The sequence below is a fragment of the Apus apus genome, chromosome 2 (assembly GCF_020740795.1).
Source record: "Apus apus isolate bApuApu2 chromosome 2, bApuApu2.pri.cur, whole genome shotgun sequence".
Taxonomy (NCBI): domain Eukaryota; kingdom Metazoa; phylum Chordata; class Aves; order Apodiformes; family Apodidae; genus Apus; species Apus apus.
The window spans coordinates 122,723,603-122,738,679 of NC_067283.1; the positions used below are offsets into that span (position 1 = coordinate 122,723,603).

The 15,077-nt window shown below is 40.0% G+C and overlaps 1 protein-coding gene across 6 annotated transcripts in view; it reads right to left on the minus strand.

The window, feature by feature from the left end:
- NCOA2 (nuclear receptor coactivator 2) overlaps positions 1–15,077 on the minus strand; it is a 190,143-nt gene that overhangs the window by 8,789 nt on the left and 166,277 nt on the right. For 5 of the 6 annotated variants that reach the window (XM_051610141.1, XM_051610142.1, XM_051610140.1 and 2 more), the window contains 8 exons: positions 14,847–15,062; positions 14,099–14,228; positions 10,776–10,941; positions 8,603–8,881; positions 7,636–7,713; positions 6,860–7,097; positions 5,217–5,394; positions 2,733–2,931 (listed from right to left, as the gene is read on the minus strand). In XM_051610141.1, the coding sequence (XP_051466101.1) occupies positions 2,733–2,931; positions 5,217–5,394; positions 6,860–7,097; positions 7,636–7,713; positions 8,603–8,881; positions 10,776–10,941; positions 14,099–14,228; positions 14,847–15,062 (1,484 nt within the window). The remainder of the gene's footprint in view (positions 1–2,732; positions 2,932–5,216; positions 5,395–6,859; positions 7,098–7,635; positions 7,714–8,602; positions 8,882–10,775; positions 10,942–14,098; positions 14,229–14,846; positions 15,063–15,077) is intronic. The other variant, XR_007888563.1, reaches the window with a different exon arrangement.

Here is a 15,077-nt window from a genome sequence, read left to right on the forward strand (position 1 = left end):
TTATTCACTGTGGTTAGAAAGAGATGAGCATTATGAAGCTAAAATTATGTATTATGGAACAAAAAAAGTGCAACAAGTAAGTAAAAGTGCAGGTGACGGTATAAAAAAAGCCAAAAGAATGAATGAAATTGCAACAGTCAGCAGAATTAGAGAAAATACAGTCATTTTGAAAACCACCAGTTACAAGAAAAAGTTTAGCACAGACTGTGTCAATTGCTAAATTAAGGTGCCAAACTGTACGACAGTGTGTCCTGAACACAGGAAAAAAGAAATAGTACTAATATAAACAATTTGTATTTATTCCTCTCAGAAAATAAAATGTTAAACGGCACAGCAACATTCCTCAGGACTAAAAAGTACTGTCTTGTGTCTCAGAAATGGTCCCTCAGCTGCCAGTTGGCCACCGCTGACCTAGATGAAACATAAAACATTTGGTTGCAGAGTCTGCAGATGACACAGTGCTGGGGCTTCAGGAGGAAAACAGGTTACTGTTACAGAAAGAGCCACAGCACTTAAGGCATGTAATACATTTGGGAACAAAGAATCTAGGTAGAATGGGCTGAGGAGGATCTGGGGATTGTAAGGGTTTCATTACATGCTCTCCAGTAGGACATTGTCACCAACAGATACATAGCAAGTCACGGATTGAAAGAGAAATTACAAGCAGAACTTGACTTTACACAGCTTTGGTGCAGTCATTGTTAAATTACTGTCTCCAGTTACTCTGTTCATACTTGTAGGAGAAGGTTGTAACAAGAGTTTCAAGCAGGGACTGATGGGCTGAAACACAAATGTTGAGATGGGTAAAAGAGCTGAGCCTATTCAGCTTACTGGAAGGTAGATAAACGCTATCTTGAAACAAGATCTTGTAGTCTAACAGGAAGGAAAAGCAGTGTGACAGCTGTGCTAGTGGAAACAGTAGTCTGCATGGAAATCTTTGAAATAGAATCAGATCTCTTTCTATAATGCATGTTTCTCAATTCAGATTCCTGGGGAAAATTATGTAGCATGGGCATGCTGAGAAATCAGACTGGGCTGTCACCTTCAAATCTCCTATTTTTTTCCTTTTTTTGTTGTTGTTTTGTTTTAGTATTGTTTTACTTCATTAAATGTGTGCAACTGTATGCACTTGGGAACTACTAATAATAAAAACATCTGCTATAGTTGGGTGTAGCAACTGGGAATATCAGAGAATGTGACAGATTTGGGAGTATCAAAATTACTTCAGGTCACCAGTATGTGGCAGCTGTAAAAGACAAATGTGATCTGGGGCTATATCTGCCAGAGTATTCCAAGAGAAATGGGGAAGAACTAGTGTCATGCACATGGCCCATGTGCTTAGCAAATACTGACTCAAACTGCAACAGGTGCAGAAAAGGAAAGGAAATTTAAAGCCTACAAGAGAAGCCTGAAACACTATGGCTTATTTAACTTAGAAGAAGAAAAAACAAAACACAACAAACTCAAAACAATGCCACAATCTCAAAACAACAACAGAAAATGTTGATGGAATGGCTCTTTCTAAAGAAAAGACCGATGTCAGTTAAAGGGTAATGGAAAATAAATAGCCTGTTATCAAATGTATACTGGAAAATAGGAAAAATGTCTTCACCAAAAGGTTTATCAAGCACTGGAAGAGGGTGCCCAGGGAAGTGGTTGAGTCAACATCCCTGGAGGTGTTTAAAAGACACACAGAGGTGGCACTTAGGGACATGGTTTACTGGTGGACTTGGCAGTGTTAGGTTTACGGTTCGACTCAATCATCTTAAAGATCTTTTCCAAACTAAAAGATCCTATGATTCTATCATTGTGGTCTCAGATGAAAGGTTTGTGATATTGTCCACCATAGCAGGAGACATTCACTGCCTGAAGACACATGAGGTACACTTTCCTACCAGTATTTCTAAGAAAACTTTGTAATGTCAAGTCTGTGAGTTGAACAAATGGGAGTTCAGCTCTGAAACAAACACATAAACCTGTTAATTAAGAGGACTTGTTTGTCAAATACTTACTAATGTACTGTAAGAGTTTAACTGCAGGTCAACAAACATAAATGTTATTTTCTTTATTTTGGATACCCTAAGCAGCAGTCGCAAATAAAAACAAGTGCGCAAACCTCCTCTCAGCTGAAAAGAACAGGTTAATTACCCACTGATTCAGCAATCTATTTTATACACACCACATTACAGAAGGCGTGGATTTTGTGCTCATGAAGGTGCCAGATGGATAGTTCTTGAAGCTGACTGACTGTCTATTGTCTGGGACTACAAACACAGTGGCAGTAGAAGCATCTTCCACACACTGTCCATGCCAGTTCACTCTTACCTCTGGGAAAAATCTGCCTGCCATTCAGTCCTAACCTTCACTGCTGAGAAAACTAGCAAGGACACCGGTGACCTGCAACTGTGCTATGGAAACTTACCTACTGAGAACAGGATCTAGATCAGCACACATGTTCCACAGAAGTCCAGGAGCAACTACATGTGTTAGCTACAGTAGTGCTAGGTCAAAATGGGAAATATATACGCAAGACGTGCTCTCTACCTCATCAATCACCTTGGTTATTTGAGTGCAGAGCTAAAACCAAAGCCTTTTTAACATCATTTCTCAAGAAAACAAATAAAAGAAATGTAATGGCTTGCAGCAGTTACAGCCCAAGGCAGCAGACCTGGAAAACTACTGAAAGTCAAAGCAAATCCTCTAGCTGTCATCTCAAGTCCTTAGATTCTCACCTGCTCAGGACCCATGGAGGACAACCCTGATGTAGGCACAGAGGTCGCTGAGGTCATGCTGATCTGCCCTGTCATCTGGTTCATGTTGTTCATACCACTTGTGTTGGTTGCCATGGATACACTGATGTTCATGTTATTATTGTACATGCTGGTGCTTGCTTGCTGCCCAAAATGTGGTGGGGACTGTTGTGAAAACATGCTATAGCAAGGAATGGAAAAAGCAATGTGTCAGACTTAGAATGCTACGCCACTAAGAAACTATTCTCTTCTTAATATATCTTCAGATAGAATTTGTACATACTGTCGTTTATGTCAACTTCAAAGGAAAGACTAGTTTTCAACTACATCAATGTCTAAGGAATAGATTTTCAAAATTTAAGGTCCCATGTCTGTGCACAAAATGCATGCCTTTGCGTGCAAAACTATGGCAGAGTACAAATCTGTTACGTGTGTGCAGTAACAGCCGATTAGCTGTCTAAATGGGCTTTGTATGTATTTTTTATGTCTTTGGAAAAGTAATTTTTCTGGGGAAAGCAAAACTCCTTTTTCTCCCTCCACTGTTAGTTAGCACAGCACAGGACTGTTGAGCTGAAATTGGATTTGGCCTAATACACCTTATTTTTGCAAAAGAGGCTATTTGCACATGTGAATACCAGATTTGCACACACAGTTATGGAAAGTGGGCTCACAAATACAGACATGCAATTGTGCAGAATTTAATTTACTAAATCTTTGCAACAGTTTTGAAAATGCGGTACTGTAAGAAACAACATAAAGTCTAAGACCATTACGCTTTATGTCCCTTTAAGGCCATTTCAGAACAACTTAAGTAGGACAAACTGTGGGGAAGATCTCATCCCAGATTTTATTCAAAGTGCTTTGTGCATAGTATCTTCCTTTCCATTATGTTGGAAGTCACATGAGAGACTTTTTTGTATTTCCTAAAACACACTTCACTGTTTATATATCAGTCTTTCCTACTCTTTGAGCATAATCCTACAGTCAATGAAGGAATTATTACTGACAATGCATCTGCTAGAGGATCTGCACTGGACTGAGATCCTGTGGAAGGGCTGCTGCATGTTGGATGGCACATGCTAATCCACTTCCATATTGATGGCTGACTGTTACCTCCCTGCAAAGCTTGGCTCCCACAGCTGAGGAAATCTTTCAGGGTTAACAATCAGCCTTACACTTGGGTACTCCATTAGCTGTGTACTGTGGGACTTGGTGGAGTGCAGCAGCATTCTGGGCACAGGACCAAGCTTGGAAAATCCCACCATTCTCTTCCTTCCAATTCCATGCCTTTTCAGGCCACCTAACCCCATTTTTAAGTTGTTATCTGGATGGCTGAAACAGCACACTACAGATCATTGTGAATACTCAGTGGCTTGTGTAAACGCATTTGACATGTCTCTGCTGTAGAGCTGCAGTTTAGCGAGCCAACCATTAGCCTTACCAAGCTGCCCCTGCTGCCATTTCAGCAGAAGCCACAACAGTGGTAGCTTTGCCTCCTGCAGATGCTTCAGGAACACAGTAAGGAAGAGGCATGGACTAGGATGAGAATAAATCAGTTCATTAGGGCTAACTAGACTTGGATCAGCCTCACCACTGAAATGCTGGTGGTTTTAGGTTTATTACATCTTTGTCGACCAGCAGGAAAAAGATCTGTTGCTTGGCTGGCAAAGTAAGAGCAGCCTGAGAACTTCAGGATGACAAAAGCGCAGCACTATAGACAACTGTGTGCACCCCAGCGTCAAGTGATACAGGCTGTACGCCAACCTGATAGCTCCTCCTGTTTTCCACTGAAAATCACAGATTTGCCATTTGGAAGCTCACTGCTGACTACTGACTGTTCTACATCCAACCCACTCAACGTGGACAGACTGCAGTTATACTGACTGGGGCATGGGACTCAACTTAGAAGGTGACTGCATGCATGAGGCATGCTTACACGCTCTTGGAGAATGACAGTTATATGCTCACCCATAGTATGTGCAAGCACTAATGGATTGAACCTGGTTGCACTCCAGCATTTAAAGTGGGAGGTGATACCCAGTCACTGCAATTACAGAGCAGCAGGGATGCACAGGCTCCAGCTCAGCTGATCCAGCCATGTGGAAAGCAGTGTGGGAGCACATGGAAATTGTATGCAGAAGAAACGCACATCCACATAAATGTTAGGGGCTGGAACTCACTGTGCAGCAGAGGTGCTTCTTAAGGACACACAGTGTTTTATCAGCTGTCACAGACAAAGCAGTGCATTGTGTGGATGCAGGTCTTTGAGTTATGCACTCACTTCGCCTTGTCTGAAGACAGAATTTAAACCAACTCGTCAAGCCAAATCGAAAAGAAATCTCTTTCAGGATAGATAGTTAACAATAAACAAGCAAACAATCACATAGGAACAACCCCATAAGTAAAGGTAGACCATTAATGACCCCATTATTCTGTGTGCTTATTTTGGTCTTGTTCTGGATTTACCTGTTTCCACCCATGTTCCCTTGTGCCCACCCGTTCATCTCCGTAGAGGACTGATAGGCAGGATTAGCCTGAGACTGCTGCATCATAGGGCTTTGTGTATGAGCCAGTCTTGGGGACATCAGCGGACTCTGAGGAGTGGTGGCCCCTGCAAAGCCTGGATCAGGCTGCTGACTAATACCTGAAGAAGAAAATGAGAAATTTAGCCACTGTACACTTGAAGTTAAAACAAGTCAAGAGCTTGTACCTGCAGACAGGTCTTTAAACAGTGCTGCTTATGTCATGTGGAACCTATAATCTTGTGTCTTAATGCAGGATCCAGATTAAAAGCAGGACATCATCAACTAATACTTATGTATAATCTTAAAAAAAGTATTTTGCCTGAGTATGGTGGCTACTTGTGTATCCTAATCACATCAGTGGTCTCTCTTCTGTATAGACCTAAAGAAAAACATTGGTGACTTTTTTTTTTCCCCAGAAACTGCATGGTGAAAGTTATGAACGACCCATTTACTGCATAGCATTTACGCTATAATTTGCAACTTTTTCTAAAGTTCCTAGGACCTTAGGATCTCTATTTCTGTTTCCCTGCAAACACATGCAATGGCCATTTTCTGCAAGCATTTAATGACTTTTCAAAATCAAAAAAATATCTAGATGCAAGGAAAACCTAATTTCAGCTGTTCTATGCCAACTGTGTGCAGAAATCTTCTTTTAAGACATTTTGGTCTTGTTTAAGCTAATCACGAACAGCATACTAAAGAGAAACAAGCCACCCTTAATGCTGGCCTAAGAATCAGGATGCATGAAACCTACTCCTGTATTCACTGTCTGCGTGACTTAACTTCTTGCTGGCATAAAGGACAATAGATCATTAAAAGCAGATAGCAAATTTAGAATTGGGTGAACATAATCTGCTGTATTAGCAGAACTTGCACATTGCTATTATTTAATATAACTGTGATAGAACTTCTACAATACTTATAAATAAAGAAGCTGTATAACATTGACCATATGGAGTTAACTGTCCCATGCACCCCAAAACAAAGCAGTATCTAGCTTTGTAAAGCACACAAACAAAAGGGTATTAGCTATCATATTGCACACAAGTTTAAGGACAGGGTAGGAAATACTGTGTCTGAAAGGAATTTTTATTATTGAAGTTAGTTGCTAATTTTACATTATAATGCACACAAGAATGATTATTTCATTGCCAAAAAGCAAAAAATCCTCACCAATATAAGAATTATTTAAAAGGACTGCATCCGGCTTTGCTTCTGATGAAGCTTCTGGCCATCTTACACTGTCTGCCAGCATCAATTCATACAGTTTGCTTCATTTGCGCTTTTTATTGTATATATTGGTTTGTTGACTGCAGTCAAAATTCAAAGTCCAACAAGCCAATACACACACACATATACATGTTCCAGTGAGCATCCAGACTTGTATGTGTATAAATGCACAGGTAGGGAACTGGAAGGTACCATGTTCCACCTGAGGACTCCCAAGGGGCCTGAAGCTCCGCATTTCCCATCATTCCCAGGGAGCCAGCCAAGGGGCTGCAGGAGAGGGGCTTAGACCCAGCAGAGGGGAAGACACGGGGAAGTAAGGACTGTCGAAACGCACAGGGGAGGTGGAACCAGTACCATAGTTCGGAGGAAACGGAAACTGCTGTGCATTTGCCTGCGGGATCCGCGGATTGCTCATGGTTGCAGGTATGCCCCCAGCAGCCACCATGCTGGGGGTCATGCTCAGGCTCTGCCCTCGCATCATCAGCGTCCGCTGCTGCACCTGCTGCTGCTGCTGCTGCATCTGCCGCTGCCGCAGGTGCTGGCTCAGGATCTCCCGCTGCCGCTGCGCCAGCATCTGTGCGTTGATGGGGCCCTGCAGGGAAAACCACCACCACCTATCAACAGCCTCTTCTAAGGCAACCTGACCGGAGCAGGCATCTCCACTGGAGCAATCTGGAAGACTCCAGCTCTTTTTTTTTCCACCCACAATAATGACTAACAATAAAAATAAGCGGCAGAAAATAATCCTACTAATACTTCTGCTGGGAGAGACTTCCAACAGTGCAAGAGTCAGTAACTGAAATAATACCAGGGTTTAATGTTGCAGCAATTTGTAACTGCCAACAGAGTAGCTGATTAAAAAAAATATGCATCTGTAGGAAAAGAGAAGCTTGGTTAAAAATGCAGTTGGATCATATCTCTAGTTAAAAACCATCCACCCCTGTAAACATGGGAAATACTCTCAGAAATAAAACAGTAAAATTCTTCTTATCACACAGACTGCATTATTTGTATGCAAGTTTCAGTATTTATTGGATGTATTTACTACATAGCATTACTACTGTATTTAATAGTGAGGGATAAAGAATAAAACTGTGATTTTTTTATTTAAAAAGTACTATTTCTCTCACCTGTGTTGGCACTCCAGGTCTCAAAGACAGATTGATATTGGAAACACTGCTGATCTGATTTATCAGTGGCTGCCGATTCTAAAGAAAAAAAAAAAAAGATCTGACACCAAACCCCAAAAGTTTTGGTGAAGGAAACAAGAAAATAAAGAAAAAAAGAAAGAAGGAAAACAAGAAAAGGGGAATGTTATATACAGAGGTATATATACCTACTTCCTGATTAGCTGGTTTGGGGGCCTAGTTTTTACATACTCAAGCAGGGACTAGTTTTACTGCTCAAGTTCTATTATAATCCACAGAATCCTGTTTCTTAAGGAGCTAATACAGCATACAAACAACAACAGAGGCATTAAACTGTTTACCAAACATGCTGCCTTTGAAGTTCTTGTAATTTTTGAGTTTGGGACTGGACAACATGAATTAGACCTTATTCTAATGTTTGAAAGCAGAAATGGTCTTTCCTCCTCCACTAGAAAAGCATTAATATCTTACTTATGGTACTATAAACATGTATTTAAAAATGAACAAGAAAAAACAACTTAAAATGTTCCTCAAAAGTAGACAAAGGGCATGGAAAAAAACAAAGATGTAGGTAACAGGCAGCAATAAAAGCATTTAGATTGCTGAAAGAGCCAAGATGTAACAAACAGAAAAATACTTCTACAACAAAAAGCACCACTGTAGCCTTGCTGAAAGAATTAGTGAGATTTAAGCTTAAATACTAGGCACGTTCTTGCACAATATTATAGAAAGAATAATAGATAGTTGCAAAAAAAAAAAAAAATCAACAAACACAAGGTGTAAGGGACTATCTCAGCAAAACTCATTAAGGCTACTGGCCACAGTAGCCATAGTTTTTAGTTTAAAAGTGGAACTAGGTATAAGAAAACAGGGTACACCCTCAAGCCCCGGTCTGCTAGCAGCAAGCTGGCAGTCAGCAGGCGCTGCGTGGGCAGGGAAGGGGATGTACCTGCTGCGCCTGGAGCCGGTGCTGCAGCTGGAGCCGCAGCTGGTTCGGCTGGTTCTGCACGATGCCGGCGGGCCGGAGGCCGGGCCGGGGCTGCATGCGCAGGGCCGCGTAGCCCGGGCGCTGCCCCATGGCGTGGAAGCTCGGGTCCTGCATGGGTGCGTAGCTGCCCTGCGCCATCTGAGCCTGTGCCGCGTACTGCTGGGAGAACACCGGAGCCTTCTGCTCCATCAGGATGCTGGAATCCTGGCTGGGGAAGGTCTCTGGGTCGACAGCTTGGCTCTGCAGAAATACGTGAACAGAAAGAGGTGGTGGGGCGTGGCTTTTCACAGGACTGTGTGAGACCGACACGGCCACCCCGTGAAAACTGACCTTCTAGGCTGTGCATGTTTTTAAACAGAAAATCATGTAAGTTTTCTTCACCTAATGTAAAATGTAGAAATAAACAGAACCATGTTTCTGAGTGGCAAAAGATATTAACGGGAACAAATCCCTCCTCTATTTTATTTTTTTAACAAAGACTGACAATTTTGTCATGTCCTTAACACAGCCATGATATTAGTCAGCAAATGCATAAAAGCCTGAAATGACAAATGCCATATGAAAATCCATACATGAAGTGACACCAGCTTATTTTTGCCATTGAATCCAAGGTAAATTCAAAGATGTTAGAAATGAATAAAGATAAGAAAGTAGATTCTTATCGGTATCTTTAAATGAAAAAATTATTTCAAATAAAGATGCCTGAAACTATTACAGAAGCTAATGTGAACAGAGTGCCTAAATCTTTCAGGACACTTTCACACAAAGCGATTATCCATTAGCATAAAAAGCTAACACAATTCTAAACTCCATTCTAGATACTCCCCTAATATTTGCTCTAGCCAGAATTAATTTTATAGCTTATTCCACACTGACCTTGGAAACCAAGTTAATCTAAATTTCAGTGCTGTCATGAAAGAAATACTTTAAGCTCCTATAAAATGTTTGATGGATATTTTAAAAACGTTTTAAAATGCAGCAGTCCTCTTATCTGCAAAATTCTGTTTCCACTGACATATTAATTAAATACAAAGATATTTACCAGTTAGTTTGAAATAAAACATTATTCATATTTTCTGGTGGTGGTATTCCAAAAGCTGTCATATTGCATGAAAATTTCACACTGCAAAATTGCAGTTCACCAATAAATTACATCTCCAGCTTAACATCTCACTGAATTCTGTGATGTACCAAATAGGCTTGGAGATAGTTTTCTCAAAGTCAGATTTTATTTATCCTATTTCATATCTAAAATGCACAGCTAGTTCAGAAGTTATGCTCAGGATGCTGATGAGTGCTGGGAAATGAAACAGGTATTCTAGGCTTGTCTGAGAATACAAAATCATTATTGAGACATGTACTGCTGTTTATGGAAATACAATTTTGATGCCAGAAACATCAAGGACTAACTTTTTCTCCTCAATTATTACTTTTTTTATCATGCTTTTCTTCATCATATAAGACTGAAATGGACAAGAACCAACTGAAAGCTAACACAAAAAAACCTGCGGGAGAAAAAAAAGAAGCAAAAAAAGAGAACAAATTCATGCTGCAAAGTTAAGGTAGCATGTTCATAATTAAAAAAAATAAAAGTTTTAAGTGCTTGGGATGAAATCAGCTGCTTCAGGTGAAACTTGTCCCTTAACAGACATTCATCAACTAAGGGAAAAACTGTGTGTAAAATTACACATTACAGGTTTGCTCATCCAAAAGCTTGTTGCTGGACCTGCTCTTAAGTCTTCGTATTCGTTTCTTCTTCTTTTCTATACACTGTTGCTGGCCATGATCTTACCTTTCTCCTGTACAGTTGTTGTTCTGACCACCAGATAAGCAGAAGCCTGTTGGCTTTTTCTTTAGGTCAGGTTAGTTGCATAAAAGCGAAATGCCTCAGCACAGGTCAGAAGAGCTAGGTGAGGGTGTCAGGGAAGAGGAAAGAAGACTAAACCTGGGGCTGAAGAGAGCTTTCCAGGTGATGCTGAGCCATTAGATGGACTCTCACCACAATATATGTAACACCATCCTAACTTGCAATAAATGTTTTATAATCCCTTTCTTCTGTATACATTGATCTCCACCTTGACAACATATGCTTTAAATGCAGTATCTAAAACATGCAATGCAATGTCCAGTATACCTGGCTAACTAGTTCTGGTATTCCTAGAGCCCTGTCGATTTCTTCTAAACCATCAAAATTCCTTAATGCCATGTAAAGCTGATCCAGGAGAGCACCCTCATCACTTGGTGACTCTGATGAAGGATGATTACACAAGAGATCATCTGGTGAGCTGCCAAACGGTTGCCTGTGAAAACATGAACACAGAGTTGGTAAACAGCTGCTCAAAAACAAGAAATAATATCAGAAGATTAGTACTCAAATTGAACTAACAAGTGGAGACAGAAATTACTTTAATCGCTGCCAAATTTGTTTAGAAAACTACTCAGGATGAAAGTTATGCTACCCAAAGAAATAACTAAATAGTGTGGCTAATGCTGTCAAGACCCTACAAGCACGGTGTATCCGTGCATGTAAGCAAGCACACCAAAGTACACCTGACTGTTGATTTCATATTACAGGATCAACAGAGGAACAGAGAAGTCAGTACAGAATACAGTCACTGAACAGAGAAGGTTAAATAATTTTTAAAAAAACTAATTGTAACTTTGAATTGCAGACATTAGATTAAGTGTGCTACAACAAGTAGAAGAACAACTCATTTCCACAGACGCTCTTCTTAACTGGTTTTCTACCAGACTAAGCAAGTTGAAGAGGTCACAGAGGGGTCTGAGGATTGTCTGAGTTCACACAAACATAACATCTGGAAGAGCTGGCCAGAAGAAGGAGGGAGTGGGGAGAAAAGGACATTCCCTTTTTGTCTGCAGCAAAACACTGCATCAGCTCAGCCCAGCTTACAGAACTGCACACTTGAGTTCCAGTTTATGCACTTGGTTATTTGTCTCAGAAGGGTGTCAGCAAGAATTTAGATACTGTCAGGCAGAGTGTGCTGGCTCTATAAATCCTGCTTCACTCACCCCTGAATTTGTATGCAAAGCACACTCACTGTTACAAAGGCAGAATAAAGGTTTATTCCAAACCTAAAGAACAAAACTTACTGAGAAACAAACTAAATCTGAAATAACACCTTATGTGCAGCCAAATGACATATTGTTGTTTTGCAGTTCATATGTGAGCCCCCCTCCATGCACAATGCAAAAATCTACAATATAATATATAAAAGGCAAAGCATTCTGCAAGAAAAGGCAGCTACTATATGCACATCATGGCAGAATCTCAGCCCAGATAATTACTCAGAGACAACAAAAGCTGTCACACATGAAGGGAGGAAACAGCACTATACGTGAACCCTTTTTACATGTCTGTTTGGAAAAACAAAGAAACGTGTTTGTGTATTTAGTATCCATAATGAGATATATGGTTGCCATGGAAGTCTAATCTCTATGTCAAAGCTTGGCAGAAGGAAAGAGCTGCATTGTCAGGCTATATGCCTAAAAACCCAAAGGATAGCAAGCAGGAAAACTAACAACAATCTATTCTTTTTAATTACATCCTGGACTGTAAAAAAAAAAACAAACCAAAAAACCCAAAAATCTATGTAAGGTGTACCTTTAAAACACTGCAAAGTCCAATCAATCTCATCTATAGAGAAGTTTCTATAACTCTCACAGATGGAATTATAAATAAGTAAAAGAGAAGAGCAAAAATCTTTTTAATCAGACTGCATGCTAACTTTAAAGATGACTTATAAGAAGGGAATGATGATCTGGAAAAATTATCAATGGGGCTAGCCAGAATACCTCCCTCAAATTGTAAATGGGCATGAATATACATGGTAAGAAAAAGTTTAAAACATTTGTCAAACTCTGTATCTTTAGCAATGACAATTACTTTGGCTTTTTCCCCCCATTTCTTTTACATATCAAAATGATAATGTTCAGTTTTTCTCTGAAAGAATTATTTTTACTCACTACTTAAATTTAATTGAATTTAATACTCACAACGATAATCAGATTGTAATATGATAAATCCCAGGGATTAATAAAATAAGAAATGGCAGCACTGAACCATTAGTCATCTCTGTTTGGGTGTAAATGATCAAAATACAACCACTTTCAGGTGCAATGCAATGGGAATTTTTGTCATCACCTTCAGCTATAAGAAAATAATGAAAAATGCAAAGGTAACAAAATGGAAAAATTATTTGACTGTATGGCTGACCAAACATGATCCTGTATTTTATTTTGTAGTGTCATTTTTTAAGTGAGTAATTAAATTATACAAACAGTGCTTTTGGCATATGGACACCGTAACTGGGGGAAAATTAGCACCAGAAAACACCCTGAGAAGCAAAAAGTTAGAAAAGTAACAGAGAAAATGCCACACTTCAATTACAGATAATATTTTTAGGCAACCTTTCATAATGAAAATTAAGATAATTTATGGTTTAACCTTTCTTCAAACACACTTCTTCCCAACTGCTTCCTCTGAATTTTTCTTTTCAGCATTCCTCCTATTTACTACTGAAAAATATCCCAGCTTGTGCAGTTCAAAGTATTTAAACATTTCTCCTTTATCTGCTCATTTGGTAACACTTAGTCCATATATAGATAGTTTCTCCAATTTAAGTGGAAAACTTTTTTGAGAAGACATACCTTTTTTAAGAAGTCTAAATTGCTGTTCATAGTTATGGCATTATTTAAAAGTCTTAAGTTAATACATTACATATGAGTTAATAACTTGGGTGACAGAGCACTGGAACAGGCTGCCCAGAGTGGTTGCGGAGTCTCCTTCCCTGCAGACTTTCAAGACCCGTCTGGATGTGCTCCTGTGTGATCTGCCCTAAGTGTTCCTACTGCAGCAGGGGGTTGGACTTGATCTTCAGAGGTCCCTTCCAACCCCTATGATTCTATGATCAAACTGTGGTTCTGGATCCCCGAGAAGGAGCTAACTTCAGGGAAGAGGCAGCCTCCATTTCACTCCATTGCTCCTTCCTCACCTTTTACAGAATTTAGGTCAATTAAAAAACCCCAAACAAAACAGGAGTTAACCATGTCTTACACTACTTAAGATGCTACCCCACAGCAGAAAAGACAGCTGTGTTATACCTACGAAGGCTCTGGCATTTTTCCACTTGCAATGTAATAAATAATTGTTAACAATAAAGCCAGCAAAACCAGACAGAATCATGGCCATATTAATGAAAATGGTGCAACCACCCAAAGCACTAGCAGCATTCACTGTGATATAGAACTTCCAACTTCCAAATGGCAAAGAGAGCACTTTAACTATTACTGGAACATGTATACGTGAGTAGAAAATATGACGAGTATTAAACTGATACACATTTGGTGAATATTTTACATAGAGCTTTGTTTTCATGACAAGTATAAACTAGAGGCCTGTAAAATCTCTGCATGTTTTGGTGTGACAGAAAAACTCACCTGTTCTGGCTCCCAAAAGTTGCCTGATCTATAGGCAAGATGCTGTCTGGCCATGGTGCAGTCTGATTTGGAGGTGCCTGCTGTTGGCTATACTGAGGTCCTCCTATGTTCATCTCCAATTCGGATGGCCCTAATCAAGGAAAAATAATCACATAACTTTTGTGAAAAGAATTCACTTTCATGTTAATTCTTTCCATTGAATTGTCTACGTTACAGGAAAAGCAAAAAACCACATTGACTGTAGTAATGTTACGCTTCAAACCATCAGGACTTTTTTGCTAGAAATTGCTTTTACAATTTGAGAAAAAGCATGAGAACTCGAAGGTGACTCAAAACCACAAAACAGCAGATAAGACACTACAGATGCAAAAAAATTAGTAAGACAAGCATAAAAAAAAAAAAAAAAGACAGCATATAGAGTCAATATAATAATGTCCTTGCTTTAAAAGCAACCAAGAACATTGATAATGTTCCCAGCACCTCCTCTCAATAAAGAACGTCAGAGTCTTTAATAAACAAGAGCAACTTCATATCCTCTTACTTCAGCCACAACACTGTGGAGCAACAGAGTAGTAGGAATTGTTCATATGTGTTCAAAGTTGGTACTTCACACATCTTCCTTCCTGCTTCCAATTTTCATGGTGAAATATGGTTTTCATATAATATTTTTTGTTTTCTTTTTGATTCTGCTTAATCTTTGACAATACAGCGTATGCCAAAAAGAACAACTCCACATGCCCTGACTTACCCATATTCATGACCTGAGATGGAAGCATCTGCCTCGGGCCAGGTTGGTTGCTGGGTCTCAAGGGGATGCTGGCGGTGGGGTTGCGGATCATGCCTGCTTGCACCGGCCTGTTCATGGCACTAGCTGTGGGCGCACAGGTCACCCTCACAGCAGGAGCCTGGCTTCCCCAATCTCCAGATGTCATGGCAGGCCGAGGGGCATTGCCACTAATCATTCCTGCACAAAACCCAA